General features: G+C 42.7%; 1 protein-coding gene and 2 pseudogenes across 3 annotated transcripts; all 3 read left to right on the top strand.

Annotated features, from left to right (window-relative positions):
• The first annotated feature begins 2,778 nt into the window (after nucleotides 1-2,778).
• Nucleotides 2,779-5,163, top strand: LOC308481850 (protocadherin beta-16 pseudogene; annotated as a pseudogene). Its single transcript has one exon. The product of its transcript is annotated as a protocadherin beta-16 pseudogene (transcript).
• Nucleotides 5,164-5,918: 755 nt separating this feature from the next.
• On the top strand, nucleotides 5,919-9,231 carry LOC308481918 (protocadherin beta-16-like). The gene has a single exon (XM_081014746.1). It carries the CDS (start codon nucleotides 6,254-6,256, stop codon nucleotides 8,708-8,710), a length of 2,457 nt encoding a protein of 818 aa, XP_080870872.1. The 5' UTR covers nucleotides 5,919-6,253; the 3' UTR covers nucleotides 8,711-9,231.
• A 3,435-nt stretch (nucleotides 9,232-12,666) lies between these two features.
• Nucleotides 12,667-15,633, top strand: LOC308481914 (protocadherin beta-16 pseudogene; annotated as a pseudogene). Its single transcript has one exon. The product of its transcript is annotated as a protocadherin beta-16 pseudogene (transcript).
• The last annotated feature ends 1,701 nt before the right edge of the window (nucleotides 15,634-17,334 follow it).

Genomic DNA, 17,334 nt, shown 5'->3' with positions numbered 1-17,334 from the left:
TTGCCAAATGCTTTGTTGACTTAGGTCAACAGGAAAGTCTAGTATGTGTTTTAATGGTAGTGAAAGATATTCATAGTTCTTATTTAATATGTTTTTTTTGGCCAAGAGGATGTCCTCACCCTGAAAAAGATGGAGGAGACTTTTGTGCAGTTTGCAAGTCAGTTTCAGTTGAAGACACTGACAGAGTGTGGCTGAGTGAGGGACAGAAAAGCGAAGGGGGAAGGAGATGAAAAAGTGTTATATGCTCATAGCTGTGGGAACCTAGTCAAGGCTGATTTGGCTGAATCACATCCCACCATTATAATGAGAAATGAGGCGTGGAGGCATTAAGTTCTATGGCTTATACTTTGAAACTTGGCGACATATTTTTTGTAGAGTGCCTTCCTGCAAGTGCAATACATGATTAGACATGGTTAAGATTGTGCTGTAAGATCTACTGAACAGAACACTCAGCCGTGCACAGACCCTGTAACCTGAAGTCCCACCAGACTGATGTAAGATCAAGCACATCAGAAGTCTTTACCATTGCTTGGAAGAGACTCTTGTGTTCCCTCCATTCTCCATACCCTCAGCACAAATTAAAGAAGCAACTAGGTCCTATCCCCTGAGCCAACAAGCATGTGCTAGAGAACCAAGAAGTGGGGAAGAGGGTTGGTGACAACCACATATGTCTAGGCAGCATACTTGGACCACTGCATATGATGATGACGACTAGGGCTGCAATCCTAACCCCACTTACCTAGGAAGAAGCACCATTCAATTGAATAGTAGTTTCCTCTGATTAGACATAGTTAGGATTGTGTTGTAAATCACTCCAGAAGTACCTGGTGTCTAAAAGAGATAGAAAAAGATTCTGCTGGTCACAACCACCTGAGACTTAAGTAGTATTGTCTCCCATTGTATTCAGAAACCTGCAAAAATGCTGTTGAGGGTAATCAGCTGTCATACATCATAAATCAGTTCCACGGGTACATGTTGGGATGATCAGGGTTGAACTGAAGTTTGTTCTGTTCCTATATGACATTTCATTGGAACAAATATCATTTCCTATAAACAACTTCCACACCACATAATGGGTCACAAAGTATTTAGAAACTTGTCTCTCATTGTGTTCTACAAGATTGTTATTATCTTACATTATGAGATTTATACCTAAAGTATAAATATCAATATAAACATCTATATTAAGTATATGCATTATGGCAAGTGTCCTACTGTATTTCTGCCCATGGCTGATCGGAGTGCCATGTGTTGACTGAACTGTGTGTGTGCAGATATGCCAGGTGTCACAAGGTGGGAGACCCAACTGACTGGGGATAAGATCTGACACAGAGGTTCCTCTCTGGGCCGCAGCTGTAGAGAACGTTCAGCTGGAAAAGAGGGGACTAGAGAAAGAATGGGGAAGGGAAGCAAGAGAGAGAAAGAATAGCGTGTTTGTGTGGGGCACTGAACTGTTTTACTAATCTGTACAACATTTTATACTAGGCTCCTACTTGTATATATCACATTAGGAAGATGGAACCCAGTTCAATGTGTAGTAAGTAACAGTGACTCTTCCTCACATGCCCATGTTTACAGATGAATGTGAACTTTATATTGAAACGCACATATTCATCTTCTGTGTGGAAGTGAAAGGACTGAATGGCCAGGGAAACCTTAATAATACAGAATGCTAGCATGTCTGAAGAGCATGTGTGTGGCGTATACTTTAGAGAAAGAGGGGGAGTTGCCTGTAGGACATGACGTTCATTCTAATGAAATGCCCCTTGAAGTATATTCATCAGTCAGTCATCAAGGCTGGGAACTCTTCTTCATTCCAAGCCTCTCTTTCCCCGCAGATAGACTGTTTTTATTTATTTATTTTTACATTAATAATGTAAAAGTTGTTCCATGTGGTCTACATAGTTCTCCTGCTTCACATTTTATCCTCCCAGCAGCCCTGTGGGGTAGGTTAGGTGTGATGGGGGTGTGTGTTGGGGGAACAAACATTGGGAGGTTTCAGCAGCCTAAGAAATATAAAACATGACATAATAATTTTGGGAGCAGGAACAAGGTTCTAAGTGGAACTCAAAGCGGTCCCACTGAGACCAATGGATGTAAAAAAAAAAAAAAGATCATGCGCATTGATTTCAGTGAGTGTACACTGTGAATGACTTAGCTGGACACAAATCGTACAGCCCATATTGTGTCTGCAGGAACTCATGGAAGCAAATGTAGGGTGATAATACTATAATTCCTCACCAAATTGTCATCATCATCAAAAGGAGAAAAATGTATGTGTTACTGTATTTCATATCTCAGGTTCTAAAGATGCTAGAAATTCTTAAATAGAAAGAAAGCTGGGAATATGGGGTTTATGTTTCATTGGGGTGGCTGCTCTCTTGCCTCTCCACATGGATGCTCATATTCTGGAAAATCTTTTGTTTTTTGTAACGCCATAACATAGTTCAAACACAAGGTGGTGGTATTGCACAAGATAAAAGAAGGAAATTGGGGAGCAGCAGTTGCTCTCCTCAAGAGCTGTAGCCATTAGACAAAGGAATCAGCACAGGAAAAACAGCAGACCCCTATTGCAAGCCAGTCTTCAGAAATTCCAGTAGGAATAAGCAGGACACAGTGTCACATTCAGAAGAAAAATACAGTTAAGAAGAGACACGCCTTAGAATAGACAAGAGGACAATGCCTTGCATTTCAGGAGGAGAGGCTGGGAGAATGGAATTGCATCTCAAGATCAGGCAAGTTTGGTCTTTTTCCCTGTGTCTCTGTGCATGCATAGCCATGTGTGAGTCCTTCCTCTATTCAGTGCCAGAAGAGGAGAAAAGTGGGTCTCTGGTAGTGAATGTGCTAAAAGATTTGAGAGTGGATGCAAAGGAGCTGTCTGCTCGGAGAGCACGGCTGGTTTCTAAGAGCTCCAAGCAGTATTTCCAGCTGGATCCTCATTCTGGGGATGTGACAGTAAAGGATAAAATAGATCGGGAGTCCCTGTGTGGTCAGAATGATCCTTGTCTTCTACTGTCTGAAATTGTGCTGGAAAAGCCATTGCAGCTGCACAGAATTGAAGTTCAGATAGAGGATGTGAATGATAATTCCCCCAAATTCTCTAAAAATCAATTTATTTTTGAAATATCTGAGCAGACTCCTGCGGATATGAGATTTCCTTTGGAAAGTGCAGAAGATGAAGACAAAGGAGAAAATGCTGTTCAGAACTACACCCTTAGTCCTAATGAACATTTTAGGCTTCATGTGAAAAGTCACAGTGATGGTAGCAAATACGCGGAACTGGTGTTAGAGAAACCACTAGACCGTGAGGTGAATCCACAGATTTCCCTGATTCTGTCAGCAGTTGATGGAGGAATCCCAAAAAGAACTGGAACAGTGCAAATTATTATTGATGTTCTGGATGCTAATGATAATTTGCCTCAGTTTCCACAATTTGAGTACAAAGTGAAACTAAAGGAAAATAGCCCATTGGATACGCTGGTCACCAAAGTTGAAGCCACTGACAGGGATCTTGGTACCAATGCTCACATCACTTATTCATTCAGCCAAGTGCCAGAAAATGTCGTCAGATCATTTAAGTTAAACAAATATTCCGGGGAGCTTACTACTGCAGGAATAATTGATTATGAAGAAAATACAAATTATAAGATCAACATAAGAGCTACAGATGGAGGAGGCCTTTCTGCTTACTGTAAAGTCATTGTAGAGATTGAGGATGAGAACGACAATGCTCCAGAGATTACCATCACTTCCATCACCAGTCCCTTACCTGAGGACTCTCCCCCAGACACAGTGGTGGCCCTTTTCAGTGTCACAGATGTGGACTCTGGAGACAGTGGCAGAACTGCCTGCACCACTGAAGTCAACTTGCCATTTGTGCTTAAACCCACCGAGAACAACTATTACCAGCTGGTGACCCAACAACCACTGGACAGAGAAAAAGTCAGTGAATATAATATTACTATCACAGCCACAGACAGAGGCTCTCCCAGACTCACTTCCACAAGAATACTTCATGTTCAAATCTCAGATGTCAATGACAACCCTCCAGTGTTTGAAAAGCCATTCTATCAAATGCAGTTAAGAGAAAACAATATTCCTGGTCTTCTGATCAATTTGGTCCATGCTGTTGATCTGGACACAGCGCAGAATGCCAAAGTGACCTACTCACTTTTGCCTGGGAAGGTCAATGATGGCCCCACATCCTCTTACATCTCCATCAACTCTGAAACGGGGAACCTGTATGCCATCCGGTCTCTGGATTATGAGGAAGTAAAAGATTTCCAGGTGACGGTGAGGGCTGTGGATTCAGGTTCCCCTCCACTGAGCTCAGAAGTTCCCATCCGCGTTCAGGTCGTGGATGAAAATGACAATGCCCCCTTCATCCTCTACCCTCTCCAGAATGGCACTTCCCCCTCGAATGACCTGGTTCCCCGAGGGGCAGAGACTGGCTACCTGGTCACCAAGGTGGTGGCTGTGGACAGGGATTCTGGCCAGAACTCTTGGCTTTCCTACCAACTGCTGAAGGCCACAGAGCCGGGTTTGTTCACGGTGGGGGCCCAGAATGGAGAAGTGACCACCCTGAGGCCGGTCAGCAACCGAGATAGCTTCAAGCAGAATCTGATTGTGGTGGTCCGAGACAACGGCCATCCTCCCCAGTCCACCTCTGCCACGCTCAGAATCCTTCTAGTGGACGGCTTCTCTGACCCTTATCTGAAAAGTGTGGCTCTCCCAAAGGAGGAAACAGTGGAGGAGGAAGACCCCAGCCTGACGATGTATTTGATCATCTGCTTGGCTGCCATCTCAAGCATCTTTCTCATTTCTGTAGTGGCGTTTGTTGTAATCAAGTTGCAGAAACGTGAAAAGTTCATAGGAACCTACAACTCTGGAGCCAATTTCCCGGTGGGACCTGATTCTCAGGAGAACTCTGTGGATTCTGGTGCTGGATCTCTATCCCAGGCTTACAACTATGAGGTGTGCTTAGCTGGTGGGTCTCTGAACAGCGAGTTCCGGTTTCTCAGGCCCCTGTTTCCTGTTTTCTCTGTGGAGCCTCCTAACACTCAGGTGAATCCAAGGAGTTCCAATGATTCTGAAGGAGTCCCAAGTCATGCAGGTGAAAGTCAAAACATTATCCAGGTGAGTTCAGCATTTGAATCCTTTTAGTATGGTTTAATTTCATTTTTTCTCTCTAGTTTGCTCCCCTTGTATCTGTGAGGTGGTAGCCTGAATTCAGCATAGTGCACAAAATATGAATGCGGGTTTGAAATTCTACTTTATCAATTCTGCTCAGTTTACCTGTGTCCTTGTATTCTGATATTGTTGTTTCTGTCCTTGCATAGAGGAATATACACTTTCATATTAATATTTTTGTGGTTTGATGTGCTATAGAATAACTTCATAACCCCTTTAAACACTCTGTATGGGAGGGGGGTGTCACTCAAAAGCTGAGATACAGGTTGCTTTCAGATGACCAGTTTACTACTTTTTAAAAAAAGAAATAAAGTGATACAAAGAAAAAAAGAGGGGAATGAGGAAAAAGAAGAACAATGCTGTGTGTAAGAAAAAAATAGAAAAAATCAATATAATGCACTCCCATATTGTAATCTATACATACATATTAATAGCCTGCTACATTCTCTGTGTGCAGGCCATATGGCATCAAGCAAAAGTTATCATACACTTTCCAAGGTATTTTCGTGTCGTTTTCCTCACTGCAAACTGTTTGATTGAGGGCCAGGGAGGGAGATTGTTCCACAAGAGCACCATATGTACTGTGCATCTTGAATTTCCACGTATTAGATAGAATCCCATGCACAACAATGTAGAAGAACTATAGAAGGTAATTTTGTGATATTTGCATTCATTCATATGGAAAAGAGGCATCTTCCTAGTAATAAAACAGTATTTTATGAACAGAGAAACTGTGAATCTGAAGCTTTCCTGTTCAGTATAATGTGCACTGCATTCAGTGTTATTTACTGAATCTTAGTGGCTTTTCTTTGCTCAGCCACACGGTGGTAGTACAGGCAAAGACATGAACTGGAATTCAGAATTTTGTGAAGGAACTCACAGGAAGCCATGAGCAAAAAGGTGGCTGGAACAAAGGACGGGTGACTTTCATATGCGATAAAGAGATAACATAAAGCACAGCAAAGGCATCAACACGGCAGCATCAAATTCATTTCCACAGCAGCAGAGATTATCATTGGATGACTGTCAGAAACTTCATCTTTTGGCCAGAGATTCTTGAGCCATGGGAGACGGCTACAGAAAGGAACAAGGTCTGTATTTTTTGCTTTTCCTTTGTCTTCCTGGAGCGCTGAGTATTTTACTTCACTATTCTGTGCCTGAAGAAAAGAAAAGGGGGTCTTTGGTGGCTAATGTGCTGGAGGATTTGAAACTGGGAACAGGGGAGCTCTCTGCTCACAGAGCCCAGCTGGTTTCTAAGAACAGTAAGCAATATTTTCATATGGATACCCATTCCGGGAATTTGTTGATAAATGATAAAATAGACCGAGAAACATTATGTGGCCAAACTGATCCTTGCTTATTACAGTCTGAAATTGTGTTGCAAAATCCCTTAAAGATCTTCAGTATTGAAATCAAGATAGAAGATGTGAATGATAATGTCCCGAAATTTTCTAAGAAGGCATTTGATTTGGAAATTCCTGAAAATGTCTCTCCAAATACACATTTCCCCTTGGACTCTGCCCGAGATGAGGACCTGGGGATAAATAACATCCAAAACTACACTCTCAGTCCCAATGAACATTTTCGGCTTGATGTTAAAAGTGATGAGGATGGAAACAAGTATGTGGATCTTGTCCTGGAGAAGCCACTGGACAGGGAGAAGGACTCACACTTTGGACTGACTCTCACAGCTGTGGATGGAGGGGAACCACAGAGAACAGGGACAGTTAAAATAAATATTGATGTTCTTGACATCAATGACAATTCCCCAGAGTTTACTCATTCAGAATATAAAGTAAGGTTAAAGGAAAACAGCCAACAGGGTGCTCTGGTCTTCAAAGTGGGAGCTACAGATTTGGATTTTGGTTCAAATGCACAGATCACCTACTCATTCCACCGGGTACCAGAAAAAATATATGATCTGTTTCACCTAAATGAAATCACGGGGGAAATCACCCTTTCTGGTCAGCTTGATTATGAAAAAGAAACCAGCTATGGCATGAGCATCAGAGCAACAGATGGAGGGGGTCTTTCAGGTCATTGCAAGGTCCTGGTAGAGACTGAGGATGTGAATGACAATGTCCCTGAAGTGTCCGTCATATCCATCACTAGTCCTTTGGCAGAGGATTCTCCCCTTGAGACACTTGTGGCTCTCTTCACTGTCACAGACCGAGACTCCGGAGACAATGGCAGAACCATGTGCTCTGTGGAGGCAAACCTTCCTTTTATGTTAAAATCCACTATGAATAACTATTACCAGCTTGTGGTCCAAAGTCCCTTAGACAGAGAGAAGGTCCCGGAATATAATATCACCATCACAGCTGTTGACCAGGGCACCCCCAGGCTCACTTCAACAAGAATTATTAACGTTCAGATCTCAGATGTCAACGACAACCCTCCAGTATTTGAAAAGTCTTCATGTGAAATGCAGATACGGGAAAACAATATTCCAGGATTGCTGATTGGCTCAGTAGTTGCTGCTGATCTGGACACTGAGAAGAATGCCAAGGTCACCTACTCCCTTTTGCCTGGGAAGGTCACTGATAGCCTTGTGGCCTCTTACATCTCAGTCAACTCTGAAAGCGGAAATCTGTATGCCCTCCGATCTCTGGATTACGAGCAGATCAAAGATTTCAAAGTGACGGTGAGGGCTACAGATGGAGGGTCTCCTCCTCTCAGCTCAGAAGTTACTGTTCGAGTCATTATCCTAGACGAAAACGACAACGCTCCCTTCTTCCTCTACCCTCTTCAGAACAGCACATCCCCCTGCAATGAGCTGGTGCCCAAGTCGGTGGAGGCCGGCTACTTGGTCACCAAGGTGGTGGCTGTGGATGGAGATTCTGGCCAGAACTCGTGGCTTTCCTATGAGCTGCTGAAGGCCACAGACCCTGGTCTTTTCAGCATAGGAGCCCAGAATGGGGAAGTGAGAACCAGGAGAGCCCTGAGCGAGCGAGACACCAGCAAGCAGAGACTCCTGATAGTGGTCAGGGACAACGGGCTCCCTCCCCAGAGCAGCACTGCCATGCTCCATGTCCTTCCCGTGGGTGGCTTTTCGGATCCTTATATGAAGGCTGCGGAGGTCAGTAAAGAGGAACACGAAGAAGATGGGACCTTGACCTTGTACTTGGTGATCTGCCTGGCTGCAGTCTCCTTTGTGTTCCTTGTTTGCATTGTTTCCTTTGCTGCCATCAAGATCTGCAGGAGGGATCCCAGGGAAAGTTTTATCGCTGCCCCTCCTCACTTCCCACCTGCCAGACCTGACATCCCAGAGAACGGTGGCGATTCTCAGAGCGGGTCTCTTTCCAGGAGTTACCACTACGATGTGTGCTTAACCGGTGGGTCCTTGAGCAGCGAGTTCAGGTTCCTCAGGCCCCTCATTCCTGTTTTTTCTGTGGGGGACCCAAACCTCAATGTGAACCAGACCCCTCCGTCTGCTTCCCAAGATATTCCTAATCTGGTGGAAGAAAAAGAATCAGAGAAAAAGGTGAGGGATCATGCCAGTGAGTTAACTTGTGATTAATAATGCCTTTTGCTTCGTTATTAATAACATCAGATGTTTTTCTTCCATTGTTCTTTGTGGATAATATATACAGTGACTAGAGAGACAGGGCTTCAGTTTTTTATTTTATTTCAAATCCATGTCAGAATTGTTTCCTTCTTACTCTACATCCTATTCTTCTTCTGTTCCTTTGTTCACTTATTGTTGAGTCTTCTCTGTATTAAACTTAGCTCAAAATGCTATGTACTAATCACAGTTGCTGCATATACAGCTGTGTGTACTAGAATATACCCCTAATGTGTCTAAGACAGCTTACATGCACACAGGGGCCCTTTATGAAACGGACTTCCCGGTTATATAAATTGTTTATAGGGACTCTTGGTAGTTGCACCCATCTGCGGAGTGGCCTCCCAAGGGAGACTTGCCCAGAACCATCTTCATGGCCTTTTTGGTGCTGGATTGAGAGCTTTTTTATTGACCCAGACTTTTAAAACAGTTTTCATTTCAAACAAACTCAATCTGGACTCTCATTGTGTTCTGTTTTGCCATTTGAACTGCTAATATGTTAAGGGTTAGTTGGCTGGTTCACATGGTGTCATTATAATAATTAAATGGGGCAGTGGGATGACAATAAGAATTAGCAGAGTGAACTGCCTTGTACTGATGCAGACCAGTGGTGCTCTATCGCAGTATTGTCTACACTGACTGGCAGCTGCTCCCCAGGATTTCAGACAGGGATCTCTGCCGACCTACCTAAGGATGCAAGGGATTGAACCTGGGACTAACTGCAAAGCTGATGGACAACCAGTGAGCCATGGCTCTCTGATGCAAGGAGTAGGTCCTACAGTGTTTAGTTGGAAAATGGCCTTACAGAAACTTGGAAGTGTAGGAAATATATGTCTGAGGAAAGTCTATGCTAAATTTGGGATAGGAAGGATAAGAAATGGCTCATATTTAAGAAATTAGCTCTTTGACAAGGAACTTGAACGACGTGTTGACAGGTGCTATGCATTTTTCTTCCATAGACTTTGCTGGGACCCACACTCCCCAGAATATTTCTATGTTTGTACTGTATCAAGCTTAATAGCAGAGTAACATATTTGTAGTTGTTATTAAAATGCATTGTTATGGCCAATGCTAGTCAATGGGATTTCATAAGGGTGTCTCCCACACATGCTCAGTTTGTGCCTGCTGTGAGAAAAAGTAAAGCAGAGAAGGACTGAGGAGAATGTTGGGTGGAGAGAGACTGAATGCTGGTTAAAGAGAGTAAATTGGAAAATTACAGTTAAGCATGTGCGTCTGTTAGGAGCAAAAATGAATGGGGACCAAAGGAGATGAGAAAGATTTATAGGTAAGGGTCATAGCGATGGCACTTTGGTTAAGGATGATTTTGCTGAATCACCTTCCACCATTATGATGAGAAATGGGTGTGGGCAATAAGTTCCATGACTCATCGTTTGGAAACGGTTCAATGAATTGGCTGGAAACTTGGCAGTGTGTTTTATTTTCCATCCTGCATTTATATAAGGGAAGGATCTCCAGAAATGGTGGAAGAAGCAACAGAGAAAATGGAAAAAGAGAAATGGGAGCCACAGCCAGGAGTGTGGAAGATGAAGCCAGAGAATGAATTTCGCATGGGGAAGGGGAGTGAGGTTTTGTGGGGGGCACGAAACCGCTTGACTAATCCATGCAGCATTTAGTTATGGGCTCCTACTTGTATGAACATGGAACCCAATTCAATTAGTAAAAGTGACTCTCACTCTCGAAAGTATACATTGGGACTGGGAATTCTACTTTATTCCAAGCCTCTCTTTACCTCTTAAACAGAAATATTAATATTAATAATAATATTTATGCCCCACCATCCGTCTGCGTTTCCCAAGCCCCTCTGGGCGGTTTACAGAATATATTAAAACATAATAAAACATCAAACATTAAAAACTTCCCGAAACAGGGCTGCTTTCAGATGTCTTCTAAAAGCTGTGTAGTTCTTTATCTCCTTGACATCTGAAGGGAGGGCATCACACAGGCAGTCTGCCATTGCCAAGAAGGCCCTCTGCCTGGTTCCCTGTAACTTCAATTCTCGCAGTGAGGGAACCAGCAGAAGACCATCAGAGGAGGACCTGATTCTCAGGAGAACTCTGCAGATTCTGGTGCTGGATCTCTATCCCAGGCTTACAACTATGAGGTGTGCTTAGCTGGTGGGTCTCTGAACAGGGAGTTCCGGTTTCTCAGACCCCTGTTTCCTGTTTTCTCTGTGGAGCCTCCTAACACTCAGGTGAATCCAAGGAGTTCCAATGATTCTGAAGGAGTCCCCAGTCATGCAGGTGAAAGTCAACATATCCTCCAGGTGAGAGTACCATTTGAATGGTTTAATTTCAAACATTTTTCCCTCTAGTTTGATAATAATTTTTATTAAATTTTCAATTTTACATTTTCAACCAAGTATTTAAAATATCCCATGACTTCCCTTCTCCTTCCATGATTCATTTTTCATATCCCTATTTTACTATAAGCATTCAAATAAGTTTTCCACTTTTAACTCCATCAAAAATTATTTTCTCTATTGAATTTATCTTAGTGCTGCCAGTGTTTTCAGCTGTATAAAGACATTTTTCATATATTCAATAAATGTTTTCCACTCTTTTTTAAAATGTATGTTCTTCTTGCTCTCTTATTCTCTGTGTTAAATCTGCACGTTCTGCATATCCTGTCAACTTAAGTTGCTGATCCTCTTTAGTTGGGACCTAGCACATTTTCCATTTTGGGGCTAAAAAAGCACGGACCACAATTGTTGCATATATAAATAACCTTTTCTGACACCCAGGAATTTTAGTGTGGGTTTTTCCCAACAAAAATGACACTGGTGTGTGTGTGTGTGTGTGTGTGTGTGTGTGTGAAAGTAGTTTTAAACATTTTTTTCAATTTTCAATTTCCCCATATACTTTTACCTTTTTACATGTCCACCACATGTGAAAAAAGTTCCCTCCGTTTCTTTACACTTCCAACATTTATCTGATTCTGTTTTATAAATCTTAGCCAACCTACTCTGAGTTAAATACCAACTATTAATGATTTTCAAATAATTATCTTTCAATTAATAACCTTTTCTCTCTCTAGTTTGGTCCCCCTATATCTGTGAGGTGCAAGCCTGAATTCAGATGAGTGCAGGAAATCTGAATGTGAATTTGAAATTCTTCCCATATTTTGCCTGTTCAGTTTACCTGTGTCGTCGTATTCTGATATTGTTCTTTCTGCCCTTGCATAGAGGGATATACACTTTCATATTTATAGTTTTGTGGTTTGATGTGCTTGCTATAGAATAACTTCATAACCTCTTTAAACTCTCTGTATGGGAGGGGGTGTCATGCAAAAGCTGAGATGCAGGTTGCTTCCATATGACCAGTTTATTGATCATTCATTCTTACTACTTAAAAGAAAGAAAGAAAGAAATTAATAAAAGGGGGAGGGGCGAGAAGTGAGGAAAAAAAAAAAGCTGTGTATATAAATTGATATGGTGTTATTATCCTAATACTTATGTAGATATTCATAGCCTGCTACATTCCCTGTGTGAAAGCCATATGGCACTTGAATCAAGCAATAGTAACCCTACATTTTCCAAGGTGTTTTCCTGTCAATTTCTTTATTGCAAAATGTTTGATTGAGGTGGGAAGGAGGGAGATTGTTCCACAAGAGCACCATATGTGCTGTGCATCTTGAATTTCCGCATATTAGATTGAATCCCATGCACAACAGTGTAGAAGAACTATAGAAGGTAATGCTTTGTTTTGTGATATTTGCATTCATTCATATGGAAAAGAGGCATCTTCCTAGTAATAAAACAGTCTTTTATGAACAGAGAAACTGTGAGTCTGAACTTTTCCTGTTCAGTATAATGTGCACTGCATTCAGTGTTATTTACTGAATCTTGGTGGCTTTTCTTTGCTCAGCCACACGGTGGTAGTACAGGCAAAGACATGAACTGGAATTCAGAATTTTGTGAAGGAACTCACAGGAAGCCATGAGCAAAAAGGTGGCTGGAACAAAGGATGGGTGACTTTCATACGCAATAAAGAGATAACATACAGCACAGCAAAGGCATCAACACGGCAGCATCAAATTCATTTCTACAGCAGCAGAGATTATCATTGGATGACTGTCAGAAACTTCATCTTTTGGCCAGAGATTCTTGAGCCATGGGAGACAGCTACAGAAAGGAACAAGGTCTGTATTTTTTGCTTTTCCTTTGTCTTCCTGGAGCGCTGAGTATTTTACTTCACTATTCTGTGCCTGAAGAAAAGAAAAGGGGGTCTTTGGTGGCTAACGTGCTGGAGGATTTGAAACTGGGGAAAGGGGAGCTCTCTGCTCGCAGAGCCCAGCTGGTTTCTAAGAACAGTAAGCAATATTTTCATATGGATACCCATTCTGGGAATTTGTTGATAAATGATAAAATAGACCGAGAAACATTATGTGGCCAGACTGATCCTTGCTTATTGCAGTCTGAAATTGTGTTGCAAAATCCCTTAAAGATCTTCAGTATTGAAATCAAGATAGAAGATGTGAATGATAATGTCCCGAAATTTTCTAAGAAGGCATTTGATCTGGAAATTCCTGAAAATGTCTCTCCAAATACACATTTCCCCTTGGACTCTGCCCGAGATGAGGACCTGGGGATAAATAACATCCAAAACTACACTCTCAGTCCCAATAAACATTTCCGGCTTGATGTTAAAAGTGATGAGGATGGAAACAAGTATGTGGATCTTGTCCTGGAGAAGCCACTGGACAGGGAGAAGGACTCACACTTTGGACTGACTCTCACAGCTGTGGATGGAGGGGAACCACAGAGAACAGGGACAGTTAAAATAAATATTGATGTTCTTGACAATAATGATAATTCCCCACAGTTTACTCATTCTGAGTATAAAGTAAGGTTAAAGGAAAACAGCCCACAGGGTACTCTGGTCTTCAAAATGGAAGCTACAGATTTGGATTTTGGTTCAAATGCAGAGATTGCCTATTCATTCTACAGAGTGCCTGAAGAAATATATGATCTATTTCACCTAAATGAAATCACGGGGGAAATCACCCTTTCTGGTGAGCTTGATTATGAAAAAGAAACCAGTTATGGCATGAGCATCAGAGCAACAGATGGAGGGGGTCTTTCAGGTCATTGCAAGGTCCTGGTAGAGACTGAGGATGTGAATGACAATGTCCCTGAAGTGTCCGTCATATCCATCACTAGTCCTTTGGCAGAGGATTCTCCCCTGGAGACACTTGTGGCTCTCTTCACTGTCACAGACCGAGACTCCGGAGACAATGGCAGAACCATGTGCTCTGTGGAGGTAAATCTTCCTTTTATGTTAAAATCCACTATGAATAACTATTACCAGCTTGTGGTCCAAAGTCCCTTGGACAGAGAGAAGGTCTCAGAGTATAATATCACCATCACAGCCGTAGACCATGGCTCCCCCAGGCTCACTTCAACAAGAATTATTAACGTTCAGATCTCAGATGTCAACGACAACCCTCCAGTATTTGAAAAGTCTTCATGTGAAATGCAGATACGGGAAAACAATATTCCAGGACTGCTCATTGGCTCAGTCCGTGCTGCTGATATGGACACCGAGAAGAATGCCAAGGTCACCTACTCCCTTTTGCCTGGAAAGGGCACTGATGGCCTTGTGGCCTCTTACATCTCAGTCAACTCTGAAAGTGGAAATCTGTATGCCCTCCGATCTCTGGATTACGAGCAGATCAAAGATTTCAAAGTGACGGTGAGGGCTACAGATGGAGGGTCTCCTCCTCTCAGCTCAGAAGTTAGTGTTCGAGTCATTATCATAGACGAAAACGACAACGCTCCCTTCTTCCTCTACCCTCTTCAGAACAGCACATCCCCCTGCAATGAGCTGGTCCCCAAGTCAATGGAGGCCGGCTACCTGGTCACCAAGGTGGTGGCTGTGGATGGAGATTCTGGCCAGAACTCGTGGCTTTCCTATGAGCTGCTGAAGGCCACAGACCCTGGTCTTTTCAGCATAGGAGCCCAGAATGGGGAAGTGAGAACCAGGAGAGCCCTGAGCGAGCGAGACACCAGCAAGCAGAGACTCCTGATAGTGGTCAGGGACAACGGGCTCCCTCCCCAGAGCAGCACTGCCATGCTCCATGTCCTTCCCGTGGGTGGCTTTTCGGATCCTTATATGAAGGCTGTGGAGGTCAGTAAAGAGGAACACGAAGAAGATGGGACCTTGACCTTGTATTTGGTGATCTGCCTGGCTGCAGTCTCCTTTGTGTTCCTCGTTTGCATTGTTTCCTTTGCTGCCATCAAGATCTGCAGGAGGGATCCCAGGGAAAGTTTTATCGCTGCCCCTCCTCACTTCCCACCTGCCAGACCCGACATCCCAGAGAACTGTGGCGATTCTCAGAGCGGGTCTCTTTCCAGGAGTTACCACTACGATGTGTGCTTAACCGGTGGGTCCTTGAGCAGCGAGTTCAGATTCCTCAGGCCCCTCATTCCTGTTTTTTCTGTGGGGGACCCAAACCTCAATGTGAACCAGACCCCTCCGTCTGCTTCCCAAGATATTCCTAATCTGGTGGAAGAAAAAGAATCAGAGAAAAAGGTGAGGGATTATGCCAGTCAGTTAACTTGTGATTAATAATGCCTTTTGCTTGGTTATTAATAACATCAGATGTTCTTCTTCCGTTGTTCTTTGTTGATAATATATACAGTGACTAGAGAGACAGGGCTTCAGTTTTTAATTTTATTTCAAATCCATGTCAGAATTGTTTCCTTCTTACTCTACATCCTATTCTTCTTATGTTCCTTTGTTACCTTATTGTTGAGTCTTCTCTGTATTAAACTTAGCTCAAAATGCTATGTACTAATCACAGTTGCTGCATATACAGCTGTGTGTACTAGAATATACCCCTAATGTGTCTAAGACAGCTTACATGCACACAGGGGCCCTTTATGAAACGGGCTTCCCGGTTATATAAATTGTTTATAGGGACTCTTGGTAGTTGCACCCATCTGCGGAGTGGCCTCCCAAGGGAGACTTGCCCAGAACCATCTTCATGGCCTTTTTGGTGCTGGATTGAGAGCTTTTTTATTGACCCAGACTTTTAAAACAGTTTTCATTTCAAACAAACTCAATCTGGACTCTCATTGTGTTCTGTTTTGCCATTTGAACTGCTAATATGTTAAGGGTTAGTTGGCTGGATCACATGGTGTCATTATAATAATTAAATGGGGCAGTGGGATGACAATAAGAATTAGCAGAGTGAACTGCCTTGTACTGATGCAGACCAGTGGTGCTCTATCGCAGTATTGTCTACACTGACTGGCAGCTGCTCCCCAGGATTTCAGACAGGGATCTCTGCCGACCTACCTAAGGATGCAAGGGATTGAACCTGGGACTAACTGCAAAGCTGATGGACAACCAGTGAGCCATGGCTCTCTGATGGAAGGAGTAGGTCCTACAGTGTTTAGTTGGAAAATGGCCTTACAGAAACTTGGAAGTGTAGGAAATATATGTCTGAGGAAAGTCTATGCTAAATTTGGGATAGGAAGGATAAGAAATGGCTCATATTTAAGAAATTAGCTCTTTGACAAGGAACTTGAACGACGTGTTGACAGGTGCTATGCATTTTTCTTCCATAGACTTTGCTGGGACCCACACTCCCCAGAATATTTCTATGTTTGTACTGTATCAAGCTTAATAGCAGAGTAACATATTTGTAGTTGTTATTAAAATGCATTGTTATGGCCAATGCTAGTCAATGGGATTTCATAAGGGTGTCTCCCACACATGCTCAGTTTGTGCCTGCTGTGAGAAAAAGTAAAGCAGAGAAGGACTGAGGAGAATGTTGGGTGGAGAGAGACTGAATGCTGGTTAAAGAGAGTAAATTGGAAAATTACAGTTAAGCATGTGCGTCTGTTAGGAGCAAAAATGAATGGGGACCAAAGGAGATGAGAAAGATTTATAGGTAAGGGTCATAGCGATGGCACTTTGGTTAAGGATGATTTTGCTGAATCACCTTCCACCATTATGATGAGAAATGGGTGTGGGCAATAAGTTCCATGACTCATCGTTTGGAAACGGTTCAATGAATTGGCTGGAAACTTGGCAGTGTGTTTTATTTTCCATCCTGCATTTATATAAGGGAAGGATCTCCAGAAATGGTGGAAGAAGCAACAGAGAAAATGGAAAAAGAGAAATGGGAGCCACAGCCAGGAGTGTGGAAGATGAAGCCAGAGAATGAATTTCGCATGGGGAAGGGGAGTGAGGTTTTGTGGGGGGCACGAAACCGCTTGACTAATCCATGCAGCATTTAGTTATGGGCTCCTACTTGTATGAACATGGAACCCAATTCAATTAGTAAAAGTGACTCTCACTCTCGAAAGTATATATTGGGACTGGGAATTCTACTTTATTCCAAGCCTCTCTTTACCTCTTAAACAGAAATATTAATATTAATAATAATATTTATGCCCCACCATCCGTCTGCGTTTCCCAAGCCCCTCTGGGCGGTTTACAGAATATATTAAAACATAATAAAACATCAAACATTAAAAACTTCCCGAAACAGGGCTGCTTTCAGATGTCTTCTAAAAGCTGTGTAGTTCTTTATCTCCTTGACATCTGAAG

The sequence above is a fragment of the Podarcis pityusensis genome (genome assembly GCF_964106645.2).
Source record: "Podarcis pityusensis genome assembly, chromosome: 7".
NCBI classification, from domain to species: domain Eukaryota; kingdom Metazoa; phylum Chordata; class Lepidosauria; order Squamata; family Lacertidae; genus Podarcis; species Podarcis pityusensis.
Note: the sequence above shows the minus strand (reverse complement) of the source record. Positions and strands in the feature narration are given on the sequence as shown.